Source organism: Neofelis nebulosa, chromosome 4, assembly GCF_028018385.1.
Source record: "Neofelis nebulosa isolate mNeoNeb1 chromosome 4, mNeoNeb1.pri, whole genome shotgun sequence".
Classification (NCBI taxonomy): domain Eukaryota; kingdom Metazoa; phylum Chordata; class Mammalia; order Carnivora; family Felidae; genus Neofelis; species Neofelis nebulosa.
In genome coordinates this window covers 157,944,234-157,959,916 of record NC_080785.1, presented here as the reverse complement: position 1 = coordinate 157,959,916, position 15,683 = coordinate 157,944,234, and the positions used below count along the sequence as shown (strand labels likewise).

The 15,683-nt window shown below is 57.8% G+C and overlaps 1 protein-coding gene across 12 annotated transcripts in view; it reads right to left on the bottom strand.

Annotated features, from left to right (window-relative positions):
- The window catches only part of EPS15L1 (epidermal growth factor receptor pathway substrate 15 like 1), a 97,109-nt gene that overhangs the window by 9,272 nt on the left and 72,154 nt on the right, over window positions 1-15,683 (bottom strand). For 6 of the 12 annotated variants that reach the window (XM_058727584.1, XM_058727589.1, XM_058727591.1 and 3 more), the window contains 2 exons: window positions 10,807-10,939; window positions 8,619-8,666 (listed from right to left, as the gene is read on the bottom strand). The exons of 4 other annotated variants lie outside the window; for them this stretch is intronic. In XM_058727584.1, coding sequence (XP_058583567.1) covers window positions 8,619-8,666; window positions 10,807-10,939 — 181 coding nt within the window. The remainder of the gene's footprint in view (window positions 1-8,618; window positions 8,667-10,806; window positions 10,940-15,683) is intronic. 2 more of the 12 variants (XM_058727587.1, XM_058727593.1) reach the window with 1 other exon arrangement.

The following is a 15,683-nucleotide window of genomic DNA, read 5'->3' as shown; positions in this document are numbered from 1 at the left end:
ACCTTGACCTTGGACCCCCAGCCCCCAGGGCCGTGGGACGGTGGTACATTTCCGTTAGGCCGCCCAGCCTGTGGTCCTGCTACGGCAGCCCAAACACACTCACGTGGGGGTCGTGAGGGGCCCACCCCGTGTGGCTGCCAGAGCAGTGACCAAGAGGAGGGATCCACCCACGACAGGGCTGCCTGCTTCTGTAAACCAAGCTTTTCAGGTATGCCAGTGCCAACACGCTGTGCCGACTCGATCCTGTGTCCTCTGTGGCTGCTAGGATAACGTGAGGCCTGCGGGGGATGAACACTGACTCTCTGGCCTTTCATGGGAAAAGCGCACCCGCCCCTGATGTGGAGCAGGCACGGAGCTCGGACAGCAAGCAGGCGGTAAGCACTCACTTCTTCCTGCCATGCGATCAGGCCCTTCTGGGAGACTGGAGCCCCCCGGGGCCCCCACAAGAAAACCGAGGACCCTTGGCTGCAGCTCTCTGCTCTGATGCAGCCACTCAGAAGCCCTGTGTGCAGCACGGTGGCACCTGCAGCCTCCGGACAAGGGCACCTTCGCCTTGGACCGCTTCACAGGCACCCGCCCATCCCCCCTCCTCAAGCTCTCCTTTCCCAGCGTGGAGCACAAGCCAGGGGCCGCCCCCGAGAGAAGACGCACAGCCCCAGAAGATCCCCCTGTGGAGTGTACCAGGAGGCAGACTCCACCTCGCCTTCCAAAGCCCATGCAGCAGCAGCAGCCAAGGCCTGAGCGTGGGGAGACACACGTGCTCCTGAGTGAAGCCCGCTCCGGGGGCTCCTGGACACCAGGAAGACTGGCCCTCATCTACACACTGACCCAGTATATGCAAGGACCCCTAAGGCCACAGGCAGGGGTGCCCTGGGGGACAGCATCCTGAGGGTTGGGGACACAGGCTCAGGTTGCATGAGGACGGGATGCTAACCCAGTATGCATGGTCCTCGTGGCATGGCCACTCCCAGCCTCTTTCCCATTGCCACTTCCACTGTCCATCCTGCCCAGCCAGTCTCTCTCGCCTCACCCTTCCCCGGCAGACCCCTCCCTCAGGGCTCACTCCTCCCCTGTGGGGTCTCCAACTGCCTTGTCCCCCTCCCATGGCACCGATCCTTCCTGGTGTAGCCCCCGGCACACGAGGGTCAGTTCCTCCCAGGTGGGGCTCGGCAACTGCTGGTACAAGGAAATACCGCTCCCTGGCCCTGGTGGGGGTCCTTGTGGGCCCGGGGCTGCCATACAAGAGCCACAGGACTGTCCTGAGGGACCTGAGGCCCTTTCGGGGAGCCCCTCTGGTGAGCTAGAAAAGAGTTCTGGCTTCCGTCCTCTGCAAGAGAGACCAATATTCACTGGTGCCCTCTTGGGCTGATTTTTTTCAAGTCAAAAACTAAAATGACAATGGACCAAAGAAGAAGATTCTAATACAGGAAAAAGTACAGAGTTGCTAGGGACAGGTTGGAAATACCAGGGCACGGCACAGCCAAGTGGCCAGCTGCTTGACTTCCTGGAGCATTTCTTGCAGGGTCTGCTCCCAAGGGCAGACAGCGGAGTGGGGATAAAGGGGTCAGCCGACCCCAGCCCGGCCCCAAGTGCGAGGAGCACAACGGTCCGAATGTTCAAAGGCAGCGCCTACTCTGTGCTCTTTCCTTCTTTTAAATTGGGAACATCTCCCCACCCTGGTTCGGGTTTGTTGTGGTTTTTAAATTGCTTTTGGGGGTGGTGGTTCAGAATCCAGCCCACTAGGATTTCAAGCTGAGGTTTCTGACAAGCAAAGAGGTGATCGGGGAGATGAAAAGTGTCGTTCACATCAAAACTGCTGGGGCCTGGTCTTGCTCTGTTGCTGAAACCGTTGTTATTTAGAAATCATGACTGCGTTAATATGAAACCAGGGCACATCAACTGCTCTTGATTTCAGAGGGGAAAAAAAAAAAAAGAAACAAAACGGTTTTTTCTCGGTTGTCTGTTTTTGTGCTTGGGTGCAGAGGCTGAATTATTGGACCCGACACGTGCAAACTCGGTGGCGACTCTGGCTTGGCCTGACACCGTGCTGGCGACCAGAGGCTTTCTGCAAAGAAACGCACACCGTGACGGCCCTCGGTCCAAACTTCCTACTCTGCACCCCCATTTATTTTTAGCAGCTGCACTTTTCAAACATTCTGGGTGTAGTTCCTGCTTTTACATAACCACTTCTGCTAACGCCTTAATCGTTTTTCCGATTTTCTGAGGTGTAGTTTATCTCGAACGTGACAAAGTCATTCTAAGCTGCCTCCGTGCCCCTGAGCCAACTCACTGCCCGTTTTCTGCCTTTTCCACGACTCCAGGTGCCACAAGGAAGGAAAGATGCTGACTAGAACACGGTGCAGAGGAGGCAACGGCAATCATTTTTTAGAAAGGGCTAGAAAAGAAACTAACCAGGGTGACTCCCGACACATGCCGTTTGGGAGGCGTGGGGTCACCACTCCTAGAGGGCTGCGCGGGGCGCCGCCTGACCCCTTGGCGGAGGGAAGGTGGTGAGCGAGGACGCACCAAGCGACGACCCCCCGGGGGCTGGGAGCTGCGGGCATGTTGCCCACGGTGACTCTCCAATCCTCAGAGGAGTCCTCATTAACAGAGGAGTGCAAGATTGAAGAAAAGGCAAAGTAGGGCTTATTTCAAACCGCAACAGTTTCAACAGCTACCCAAGCGGTGCACCGAAACCGCACACAGGACTGCCTTCGGCAAAAACAATACGAGCCTGATGGTTTACCACAGTGTGTGCTGTTAAAAAAAAAAAAAAAAAAAAACAGTGGCCGGCTCCACCCTGGTAGAAATTTCTTTAATTCTATTTAACTTTTCAAGGCCGTGTGTGCCCCCCCCCTTGCCCCCCGAACCCTGGGCACCCGGGATCGGGGAAGCGGCCGGGCCCCGGGCAGGCGCCCCTGAGTCTCTGACATCAGGGCTGCCCCCTTGTCACACCTTTCCCAACGTGCTTTTCAGGAAACCGCTGCCTGGGAAGGGTCCGCAAGAGCCCGGCCCGCCAATGGGAAAAATGACGGGCTACAAACAGAAGACCGGGAACGCTCAAAACTCTCGACGGGAGGTAGATTCCCTTATTTGAAAGTCTTTACTTAGGAGGAGAGGAAGAGGTTTTGGGTGATTGAGGGTCTCGATGAACCCGAAGGGTAAAAATATCAAAAATGCACCGAAGTGTGAGTGCATTTTTCATCCCAACTGGACATTTGCTGGCCTCTATTTGTAAGATTCAAGGCCGCAGCTGGAAAATGCAGCTACGTTTCTGGAGCTGAGAGACAAATACAAAAACAAGAAAACACAACAACAACAACAACAACAACAAAAAAGAAAGAAAGAAAAGAAAAGAAAGAAAAAAACAAAGGTTTGTGGTCAGGACAGCTGCCCCACCTTAGCTATTACCCTACACAACACAGGACGTTCACACAACTGCCATTTATGCCAACACGGGACACGTCCACACGGCTGCCCCTCACCCTATACAACAGGGGACCCTCGGGCGACTGCCCCTCACCCTCCACGGCACGGGCACCCACCCAATTGCCACGCTTCTGGCTGTCACATCACAAGGGAGGGCTGTGGCTGGGGAGGGGGCACTCTTAGCTTCTCCCTTCCCGCCCCCCCCACCCCCGCCCCCCCCTCAGCAAAACAGCTTCACCGGGGGCAGTGGGGAGAAAGAAAAAAAGCAGCCCGTGCAGAGCACAAGGCTTCAAATTCATAATCCCTCGGGAACCTTTGACTGAAAGAGACTGCTTTTCAACCAACACACTTCAGCCTTTTCCTCCGGCCCCCACCTATCTGGAGGGACCTGGGGGAGGCGAGGGAGGGAAGAAACCCATTTCTCCAACCGCGGCGCTCGGGACCAACTAACGGCTTGCAAGCGAGGAGCCCTGCAGATGCCAGCCGTGCTCGCTCTCACTGATGCACATGTGAGAGAAGGCAAACCCGGCAGATCAAAGCCGTGCCAAGTAGCACAGCCCCGGCAGATAAAATCTGAGGTCCCCACCATCACAGCGTTGAGATTTTCCACTAAAAATATTTACTGAATTTTAAGAAAAATCTGCCTAATGCATTGAGGGGAACAGGATGAGGTTTGGTACTGAATTGTTGAGAAAAGCTGAACAAATATTTACTATTATCCACCAGGCATCTCCACAACTGATATGTTTTTCAGCCTCTACGGTGTCTGGGGTGGTCAAAGGTCATGGAATTGAGCTGGGTGACGAGCCCCGTGGATGTGGGGTCAACCCGCCATCAGAAGAGAGAGGAGAAAAGGGGGAAGGAAAGTGGCCACACTCTTTGGATCCTCAAGACACACGTATCACCGAGAGAGAGGATTTTCAAGAAGTTTCAACAAAAGGCTCCCGACAGGGGCTACTTTAGTTCTGTGCCAAAACAGGGAGAGGAGTTCACGACTTACAAGTCAATTTACCAATCTGTCAAATTACAGATCAGTCTTTACAACAAAAACAATACAGACTGCAGGTCTCATAGTTCTGCTTTTGCAAAAATCACATTTGTTCTTTGAATTTCGCCTTCGACACACTCTGCTGGAACAGCCCCGTGCGCCGACCTGCGCCAACCTCTCCCAGGGGCTCAGGGCGCCCTGGCAGGGGATGGGGAGACGCTCGTGGCTACGCAGCAGCCAGACAGGGGGGAGCCCTGGGTCTGTGCCACAGGGCCGAGGTGGCCCAGATCTCTGTTCGTCCCTACAGAGGAACTCCAAAGCTGCCAAATCGCTACCTCGGCACGGGCAGAGAGGCGTCGTGCCCACATTTAACAAAATCACAAGTGTCATAGGCGGGTCTGAAAGACGGTTACAAAGCGTGCGTGCACTGGAGGTGCACAGCCCCCCAGGAGCTCCCTCCTACTGTGGGGGGCAGCTTGGAAGGAGTGAGTCCAGTCTTAGCAGAACAGGGGACCCCCCCCACTCTTGCTGTCTGTATGGCCAGACTCCCCCCTGCCCCACACGCACATGCTGTTTTTCAGCTGACAAAGGCAAAGGCAAAGGAATGACTCGGTACTTTGAATCGAGAGATGCGGGGATGTGGGACCGTGGAGAAGCAGGGGCCACACCGGGCACACCTTCCTAGGCTCCTTCACGTCGCTCTAAGTGGAACCAAGGGGTTGGGGGAAGCCTGGCAGCAGGCACATGAAGCCCTCAAGATGGCTGGGAAGGGGGCGGGGGACCAGGGACGGGGCAGTGGCTCCTATCCATTCACACCCACGGTCGGTGGCAGGACGGGCAGGGGGTCCAGGCTCCCTAAGCCCACACCCCACCCTGAGGCCCCACAGCCCCCCAGGAACTCGGATTCCTCTGCTCCGGGACCCTACACCACTGAGCTACAGATGACAACTGTGTCACTCAACTCCCACTCAATCTTTCCTCCGGGGTGCAGGAGGGTGGGCGTGTGCTAAGATAGGCAAATGCTTCTATTTTCAAACTCAGCCGACTTTGCAGAGCAGAAATGCACCCCAGAGAACACTCCATCCCCAGGCATTTCTCAAGGAAGAGGCTGAGAGGAAAAGGGCGTTTCTCTGTCTGCGGGGAGCAGGGTCTGCTGGCGAGCGCGTGCTGTCAGGGCGTCACCCCCAGCCCTGACACAGATGCTCGTCCCCTCCCCGCCCCCCCCCCCCCCCAGCTGGCGGGGATGGCGAGCGGGAAAGGAGGGCTCCACCAGGCTGGGCGCCCGCGGCTCCGCTGCAGCACCCCGACCCAGGCCGGCCGGCAAGTGCCAGAATTTTCCAGGCTTCTTGAGATGGCGGCGAACCGCTCTTGTCCCATTCTAGAACTTCGCTTGTACCCACCGAATTATCTCTTTGAAATCATCGTGGGAACGGAATTAAAGTAGTTAGGTTCAAGGTTGAGGTGCTAACCGCACGGCTCAACTGGAGAAGCCATTTTAAAAGTGGATCTCGAGCGACAAACAAGAGGTCCAGGACCCACACGGGCGAAGGACGGCCACCCCGGTTTCAGCCTCAGCCTGGCCTGTCAGAGCAGGTGGAGAGCCGAGCGTGCACACGGGCTGGTGCCGTGGAGGAACTCGGGGCTTCCTCCACGACTGAGTCCCGCGGGCGGCTCACCCGGGACGGGCAGGGTGACCGCCCAGTGAGCGGGCTGGCCTGTGGGTGGGCGGCAGCCAGAACCGGCCAAAGCAAGAAGCCGCAGTCACCCTGCGTGGCGTCCACACACAGCTGTGGGAGGGGACTCCCGTTCCAGGGGGGACAGGACTGCTTTTTTGTTTTGTTTTGTTTTTTAATCATTTTGACTCAAACAGGACTCAGATTAAATGCGATTTCATTTTCCCTGTGTCGGTTGGCGAATTGAGGGCAGGTGGGAGGGGACCAAAAAAGGCAACCTGGGCATGTGCATGGCTTTACTGTGGAGGTGAAAAGGTCATTAGCAGTAATAAAAGGCTAATTAAATTGCGGAGAGGTTAAAGGTGACTTGGGGGCGCTGCAGGGGCCGGGCAGGGCGCAGGGCTGCACTTGCAGGAAGTGGGGAGGGTGGGGCCGAGGGCAGGATCCCGCTATCTGTCGCTGGGGTGCGGAGGCCCAATCACTGACACCCACACAGCCATTTCCTGCCCTTGAAAAAAAATCTGTTTCTCCCTTTGCAAATCAACAACTTTTACCTAGAAACTCTTCAGCGGTGAGTTCTGACTGATCTCGGTCTCTGATCCGTTGCAGAAAATACACCATTGTTTACCTGGGGGAGGTGTGCGAGCACCAGCTTTAACTGACAGGTTTCAGAGGCTGCGAGCGGGGTCTGTTTTGCATCTGCCTGGAAGAAACCAATTCTCTCTACCAAGAACAGGCACCTGCTGCTTACTGAATACCTTGACAGACCTTTCTAGAAAAGAGCTCTGAGCACAGAGAACTCAGTGTGGACCCTGGAGCTCCAGGTGTCCCAGAGGGTGATTCTCAGTGGTCCGGAGGGCACGCTTTCTGGCTCGGGTCAAGACAGAACTACATCTTTAGCAGTGAAAGCCGATGGCCAGCCGTGGGCTGTTCCAGTCACATGTACATGACATCAGAAGTCTTTCACAGGGAACCTCGGTGAGGCTCCCAGGTGGCCGGTCCCCCACCGTGATCGCAACAGGCTGACACTTAAATACGTGAGTTTACTGCACGTCAAACCTCAGTGGAGCTTTTCAAAACAAACAAAAACAACTCCCACAGAAGGGGAATGCTGCAAGATACGGCATGCGAGCGACGGTACCCAAAAGACCATGCGTGACTCAGACCCAAACGTGCACCCCGTCCCGCACAAGCGACAAGAGCTGAGCTTCGCCAGAGAGGACCCTGGAGCCCTCTTTGAAGTTCAGCTACCCATGCTCTGACTCTTTCAGCTGCAAAGGTTTCTGCCAAACTGCAATCTCGTGGGGGAAAAGGTCCCTTGGTAACTCCCGGCGTGCACATGGCTGCCTCAGGCCCAGCTTCTGTCCGCCTCTGGGAAAGGAGCCTGTGGAAGAGGACCTGTGCCCTGGTCCCGGGACCCTGGGGAGGGGATGGGGACACACATCACACACATCACAGCGAGGTCATCACTCTCTCCACACGGCCCCTGCTCGGCCAGAGTCGGTCCCATGTTCAGTCAGGGAAACCGAGGCTTGGTAAGGAGCAGGCGCTCGCCCAGAGCCCCTCAAGGAGATGGCAGAACCACATCGTGACCCTGGGCCCTTGCGCCAATGTCCAGAAACACGGACTGAGCCTGACCTACCATCCTGGGTTCTAGTGGCCTCACATATCAGAGCCACCTCCAGGTGCAGAGACCTGGCAGAGTTCTAGACCCTACTACGGACGAGCCGTGCCTTCAGGTTGGTTTCTGTGAGTGCAGGCATGAAGCCGTGAGTTTTGGTTTGTGGAAAAAACCATTCTCGCCAGGCAGTCTGGACCGTCCACTTGGGATCTCCATGGAGCAGGGCTCCCTCACTAGGACCACAGGCCCCCAGCAGCCGGGTACCCACTTCACCTTGCCCCCAAGGTGGGGCCACAGTGGGGCCTTCCGCAAGCTGGGAAGGCCCTTGAGTGTGACCATGTGGTGTTCCCAGGTGGCAGTGGCCACCTCAGATGCCGGCCGGGTGGCCTTTCCACACAGCAAAAGGCCCGGTCAGTGAGAAGAGTGGAGAAGCACATTCTGTTCCCTCACTTTCAAAAGGTTGGCCTTCGTTTTCTTAAAAAACAAAAACAAAAACAGAAAAACAACAAAATTTGGACATCTCCCTGGCTGCTGCCTGTTGTAAGCAGCCAAGAAAACACGAGTCGTGCCCTCTGTCCTCATAACAAACACTTTGAGCAGGACTGGCTCCAGACTCGTCCACTGACCTGTCCTGGTAATAACCAGCTAACCCCCCGACTGCTCCGGGGCTTACGCGGTCTCGCTCTGTGCAGTGTGGACGTGGAGGGGTGGTGTCAGGGTGCACATCCTCCCCCTCCCCCACGCCCCAGATGCAATCGTTACAGTGTCGACTGCTGGGTTCAGATGTCATGCGTGGGGTGCACCTACACGGCCGGCAATTTCCGTGTTGTTAGAGGTTAGTACGAAATCGCAGCTGAGCCACCGCTGGAGGCGCTCAAACGACAACGCTCACACGGCGTGTACCTACCACCCAGCAGTGTGTACAGCACGGAGTTTTTCTGATCAGCCACTGCTTCTAGGTAAGAGAATCAGACGAGAGACATTTAGACCTCAACGCAGGTACGTCGCGGCTGTTACAGATCAAACACTGAGCACGCATCACCAATCTCCAGAGCACTCTGAACCTCATTCCAACTGTCGACAGGGATGGAGAGGCCCACGGGTGGCAGGTCGCTGGGTCCAGGGCTGGCCCTGCTGCCACTTTGCTGGGTGACAGTGGGTGGCCCATGTGACCTCTCTCACTTCCCTTTCCTCTTCTGAGAAACGACCATCATGGTGCCCGTCCTCTCTTGGAGGTCTTGCTAGGTAAGCTGGCTAGGGAACAGACCCACAAGTGCTCCCTGAGGGTCTATGGACATGAACAGGATATTTGGGGCACCAGCACCTCACCGGCCACGGCAGAGCAAGGGTGCGGTGGCCCAAAGCCAAGAGCAAAGCAGCCTGAGACTCCCCAGAATACAGGCCCAAACCTCTCCCAAATGCGGATGGCTTCTCTGCTTTCTAAGTCCGCGGTGCGCTATGAGCAGAAGCCCAAACGGGGCGTGGAGGCTTTGCAGAGGGTGACACGAGGGGGAAGGGGACAGTGAAGAGCAAGTTTAAACGCAGATCCGGCACTGGTTCAAGTAAGGGGAGGAGGTGGAAATAAGAGTTTCCAAGAAACCCTGAGCGTGAAGTTCTGGAGCATCTCCTTGAGGCCCGACACCTCCTGCACTGTCCCGTGTACGAGCCTGTGTGTGCGTGAGAACGTGCCGTGTGCAACGCACATGCAGGTGCGTGGGAGCACTGTGTGAGAACACATACAGGCGAGGGTGCACGGGAATGTGTGCATGTGTGCACACGCGTCTGCACATGTGAGCGGCACGTGAGCACGTGAGCACGCACGTAGGCACATAAGCGTGAACCCATGCGTGGACGGGGGGTATGCAGGCGTGTGCACGCATGCTGTGGCTCCCTTCTTTCAGGTGGAGCACGGAGGCCTGATGACTTTCCATCAAGAGACTGTCAGGGTCCCCGCAGAGCCGCCCTGCAGGCGGGGCTCCCGTCCTCCTGAAAGCAAGCCATAGCTCGCTCAGGTGATATGACAGGGCAGGCGGCCTCTTAAAAACAACTTCCCCTCCATTCACCTCTGCTAGGAGGAAGACTTTGACGGGTGGACCTTGTGTGGGATGACTGGAGGGCCTGGGACCAATGACCAGGTGTAACTAGAGTGTTCCACGGGCCGCCGAGTGGAGCCCCAGGCGGACTGAAGGGCAGAAGCTAGCTCAGGCAGGACCAAGTTTCGAGGGAGCGTGTGGGTCTCCTATGGCCACCCACTCAGGATAGCGTCGCAGAGACTGCCTGAAGCCAGGGCAGCAAGAAAACAGTAAGCAGGGGTGGAGGAAGGGGCTAGGAAATTGTAGTGAATCCCTCTGCCACTCGAAACAACAGCTTTCTCCTTTCGAGTCCGGCAACCTGGCCTGTCAGCCTGTGGCCATCGTATGAGACAGAGTCCCCACACAAGCTCTGAGTCCTCGGCCTCCTCAGGGGGACACCTGGGCCCTCTCCTGAGAGTGGGGCCCCAGGGGCAGGACCGAGAGAGAGATCAGCAGCACCAGCCACAGCCAGGACGGGCCAGGTCTACAGGAAGCCCCCTGCTTAGAGCTTTTCGGGAGCGACACCAGGCGGGAGCCAAGCAGAAAGGAGCCCGGAGCCACCTGCCTCCTCTTGCATCAAGCACGGCCAAAAGGACCCCCACCCCAAACCCCACGCCGAGTCCTTAACCAGCAGGGAGGCACTGGATCGAGGGGGAGGTCTCAGCCAACTTGGAAAACATCTCGGGTGGGGGGGGAAGCCAGAGGGGCCACCAGATCTTGACCACACACGCCACCACAAGGGCTGAGCCCTGGGCCTTCTGGAGACCACCCTGGAGGCCCACACTGAGCCTGGAGCCCAGGGGCCCCCAGGACAGGGTGAGGGTGGGTGGGGTGGGAGGCGTGCTCCAGGCACACACCGTGCACGGACCCAGGCCTAAGCGGTAGGGAGACCCTCTTGCGCCAAGTGTGGGGCCCCCGACATCTGCTCCACTCTGGTCTGGTGAACAGAGAAGCCCCTGGTCCCCCTACCGCCGCCGGCCTGCGACGGGGGGCGGGCGCTGCGAGAGAAGAAAGCGTACTGACCGCTGGGCGGTTTAGGCCGCGGAGGAGCAGGTTTCTTCGGAGGCAGAGCGGGAGTGTCCTGTTTACTTTTAAAGGGGTCATCTGGGAATCCTGCCCCTCCAAAGGAGGAGGTGAAAGGACCAGAAGTTGGGGGCTGTAAGAGAGGACACGAAAGAGAGGCAAAAATAATCGTTAAAACGGAGGCAACGGACGTCCATTCAGCCAACGCTCACGTACTGAGAGCCTCGGCGAGGCCCCCAACCCTCCGGGGCTCTGCGGCACGGTCCCACGGGGACCCAGGTCTCTCCCAAGACCCCTGCTTTCCTCCACCCTCAACAGCCAGGGTCCTCTGGCCTGTGAGGGGCAAGCCAGCGAACAGAGAGCAGGCGACAGCTGCCCTGTGCCTTGATGGGCTGATGTCAAAAGAGGGGTGTGGCCTGCCACAGGCACCATCCTACCCACACAGGGACACTGAGTCTTTCCTGACCCCAGGGTCCCCTGGGCCTCCTGCTCATGCTTCAGAGATGGGCCCCGCCCAAGCCCTCGCAGTAGCTGCAGTCCCTTCCGTGTGCCGCCTCTGGGCTGAGCACCGGGTCAGAATGGCAGAGGAGCACCCCCTCGCCCCCAGGTGGCCCGAGGGTGCTGCTGCCCCGCCCACTCCAGCCGGCACCGGCTCCGCTGCCTCTGCCGGGCTCCTCTCACCCCCACCCCACCCCCCACCTCAAATGCAACTCAGAGCCGCCCTCCCAGTGAGACAGATGCACGGGTGGGCAGGGGGGTAGAGGGGACAGCTAGGTGCACAGCAGTCTGCAGCCCCAGTGCCCATAGGTGGCCTCCACAGCGCTCTTCAAGGTACAGGGGGACTTCGGCAGCACCCCCCCACTGCCCGATTCTTCCGCCTCATCCCTGCGGCCGCCCCCATCCCCTCGACAACTCCCCGGTCCCTGGAACTCCTTGCGCCCCGCTGCACACGGGGTCTCCAGCTGGGATAAGCTCTACCTCATCCACCCCGATCCCCTCTTGTTCTCAGAGACTGACCGAGCCTCACCGCCGCCCCCAGAGCCCTTTCTGCCAACTGTGCCTGCCTGATATCCTGGTGGGACTCCACAGGACACACGTCACCATGTGCAGACACGGGCCCCCACCCAGGTGGTGGGGCAGCCCTGTGGCGGGCCGTGACTTGTCTCCGTGGGCAGCTCGTGCACAGAGTGCCAGTACGGTGCCGGGCCACGACAAACCCCCAGCGGCAGACGGACGAGCTGCAGATGGGCCAGCGCAGGTTTCGGGTGACAGGGCCTGAGTCCTCCCTCCTCTGGGATCCAGTCATGGCACACAGCTCCCCCTCCCCTGGGATCTGAGCACAGGGACAATGACGTGCAACCCCCGCCCCAGGCACAGTCATAGACACCAGGCTCCAGTGGGGAAGAGGTGGCCAGCCCACAACGAGAGGGACATCCAGCTGGGCAATCCTGGTCCCCTCTACCAGCCCTCCGAGACCTCTAGGGTGGGAGATGTTGGCTCCTTGCTGATCTTCTCGTCTTCCCAACAACCGCTTCCACTTTACACACAGGGAAACTGAGGCACAGAGAGGCGATGCAGCCTACAGCCACAGAGCACCTCAGTGGTGGAGTCAGGGAGTTAGGAAGCCACGTCATCTGCCTCCGGGGCCAGGGCCCTCCACTGCCGGCGGCCTACCCCCTGCGATAGGTCTGGGGCCTTGAACCAGGCCAAGCTCTGTCCTCGGGCCCAGAGAGACACAGGTGGATGCAGCCAAGAGGCAGAACAGGTCGCAGGGTCAGTGGGACAGCAAAAGCCCTGAGGAAGACGGGGGTCAAATGAAGAAGACTCAGTCCCCTGCCAAGACCATGCCAGCCCCCCAGGAAGCTCAGAGCAAGAGGGACAGACGGGGCTGGCAGGACTGTGGTAGGGCAAGGAGGTTCTTCCCTCCGCGGCCACTGCCCCCCCCGTTCTGGGCTCGGTGGACACCTGTCCTTTTAGGAACAGAAGGCAGGGAGTCCTGCAGCTCAAGTTTCTGGAACGTCTGCACTACAGAGTGCAGTGGTCAGGAGGAGGCTGGGAGGCCCTGCCTGGGCTGGAGGCCTGGCCCTGCCACAGCCAACTGCTCAGTGCCTCAGCTTCCTCATCTGTGAAATGGCCATAATGACAGGCCCTCGCTCTAGGGCTGCAGCAAAAATGCAACGAAGTCATGTGTAAACAGCTCCAACAGGCACCCCAAAAACACTGGCCCAAGATGGCAAAATGATCATGCCAAGGGTGTGGCCATGGTCAAATTCTTTTAGATGCCCATAGGAACCTGCGGATGCCCAATCAGCTACTGATGTTTTATTCCTGCCGTTTCCCATTAACCATAGACCCTGCCCCTGGAGGGCGACAGCGTGAGAGTTGAGGCAAAGTGTCAAGGTCTATTTAGAGTCTGTAGTCTGGGAATGGGGGTAAGGGGTCGGGGGGCAAAGTTGCTGGGAGAGCATGTGGGTTCTGCTCCTGCCCCCGCCATTCACCAAACACAGGCTCATGCGATTTCTGCACAACCTGAGACAGGCAGGCGGAATCAAAACCAATTTCTTAGCAGGGAGGTGGCACGACCAGCCCAAAGGCCCCCCACGTGGACCCGTCTTCGTCCCAACTGTTGGGAATGCACCAGCTCTGGAGTGGCAGCTGGAGCCCTCTGGACACACCCCGCTGTGCGTCGGGTACACGGGGTCCCCGTCCATCCAGCCCACGAGCTGCGGCCTGGACCACGAGCCATAAGGATGGTCCCAGCTGGTGGAGGGCACTTGTAGGTCAGGATGTCCCTCTGTCCCCTCTGTGCTCAAACCCACTGAGCTGGTGAGCTCCCTCCAGTGGGACAGGGCTCCACCCATAAAGGCCCACTCCCACCACGTCCGTGAGCCACAGCACTTCTAACACCACACAGCCCTCGAGCAACATTTCCGAATCCCAATTTTCACAACTCCAGGTTTCCCAAGAAGCCTCCTCTGGGACCCGACCGGTTCCTCCTCAGGCTGCAGCTTCAGGGAAAGTCGCTATTTTTAGAAGGGTTTCAGTAAAGCCGGCAGGGGCTCTCCGGGCTGGCACAGCGTGAAGCGTGCTCAGAAAGAAAAAAAAAAAAGAAAACGAAGAGAAAAGCCACTATAAAAAGCACCTCTGAGAGGAACATGTTTGGGTTCACGGTTTAAAGAGTTGGTTTAAAGCAAGCTACTCTCACCTTTTAAGAAACGGCCCTAAATAGAAATGCATAGCTTTAAAAACCACTGGAAAAACGACTGGAAAGGGCCTGACGACCAGCCAAGGACTGCACGGATGGCTTTTTTTCATGGGGGGAGGGAGTGAAATAATTATGTTCAGGTCTTGTTCTTACTCTCAGATGCTCAGGATTTGTTCTTAAAGCAAGGGGATGGATTAACACGGGTCTAAAAACATCTCTGCGGGTCGGGGGGTGGGAGGACCTCCCCTGCCAGCAGCAAGCCCGAAGATTCTCCCGAAGGAATGTGCTGGAACCAGCTCTCTGGCGGTCACCTTCCCTCTGCACCGCCGCGCAGAGGAGGACACCTCGACTTAGGGTGGAGTCAAGAAAGGGCTCCGTGTGCATCGCCTTGCCACCCCACTCAGAGGGGGAAAAGCTGGCAATGTAAAAAACACACACAAAAAAACAAAACCAAGAAGCCAAAAAAAAAAAAAAAAAAAGCCTTCTCGCCACTTTGCTTTCATTTCCTTCAGCATTTTATTTATACACACGATGTTTTTCTTGAAAAACAGAAAGAGAACCAAAGGGGAAAACAGAGTCCTACGAGGTTAGGGCTCGGTGTGCAGCTGGACGAGTGGCAGGACACCGGGAGGTGACGGGAGCGTGGAAACAAAACAAAGGAGCACTGGAGACAAATTTTCCATGGCCCCGTCCAGCTCCGTCCAGCCAGTGCCTCCAACAGGAAGGGGCCACCAGCTCTGGAGTCACAAGTGCACGTGTGTGTGCGGCCTGATCGAGGGACACGAGGACAAGGAGAGGGAAGCCCAGAGCCCATCCAGACTGGCCGCCCGGCGCAGCCCCCGCCAGCCCATGCAGCCTCTATGAGGACACCTCTCAAAAGGGCACCTCTTGTGCCCTTGTCCTTGTCTCAGCTCTGGCCACTGGCGGCTCACTCCCTCTGTCTTTGGGGCCAGCCTCCCAAAGGGAGAGGGCTCGCTCGGACAGCTGGAGAATGCAAGGCAGGCCCCTTCGTTTGGGGACTGCTGCCACCGTGTGGCACAAGTTTTCTGCTTTCAAGAGGTGATTTTCCTGCCTATTAAGCAGGGACGAGAAAGCGAAGGACGCACAGCTCCACTCCAGGAGCAGGGAGGGCCGTGTGTAACAGCCGCCAAGTGACAGGCAAATGTCCAAGCAAATCTCCTGTCCTGGGGCCTACTGGCCAATCCCAGACAGCATCCTGACCGTCCGAGTCCCAGCGTTCCCACACGAGGCATGGAGGCTTGCTCCCCGCAGGCACTGCAGTGAGAGAGGCAGCTACACCAGCACCTCCGAGCTCCCTCCTGTGACAGCCGATGGCTAAGCAGACATCCTCTCTCTGGCCAGAAACTGGGTTTGCTACCTTGACGATGTACGCTCAATGTGCTTCTCTGAAAACCCGGAGTCTCAAAGGTTTCTCAGAAGCCGTGTGCCACAATCACACATTGGCTCACCACAAGTGCTCAGTGCCCAGACGAGTGTGTGTCCCTCAGGCTGAGTGCACGTGGAGCCAGCAGGCCCCCCGGGAGCTGGCTCGGCGGGGACGGGCGGGGGAGGGGGGCGGCTGCCCAGTAGGGGTGGGCAGCGAGCAGGAAGCAAGTGACTCCTTGCTGCGGATGCTCGGCTCCCACGTGCTCCGAGATGCCCTCCCCAGCTC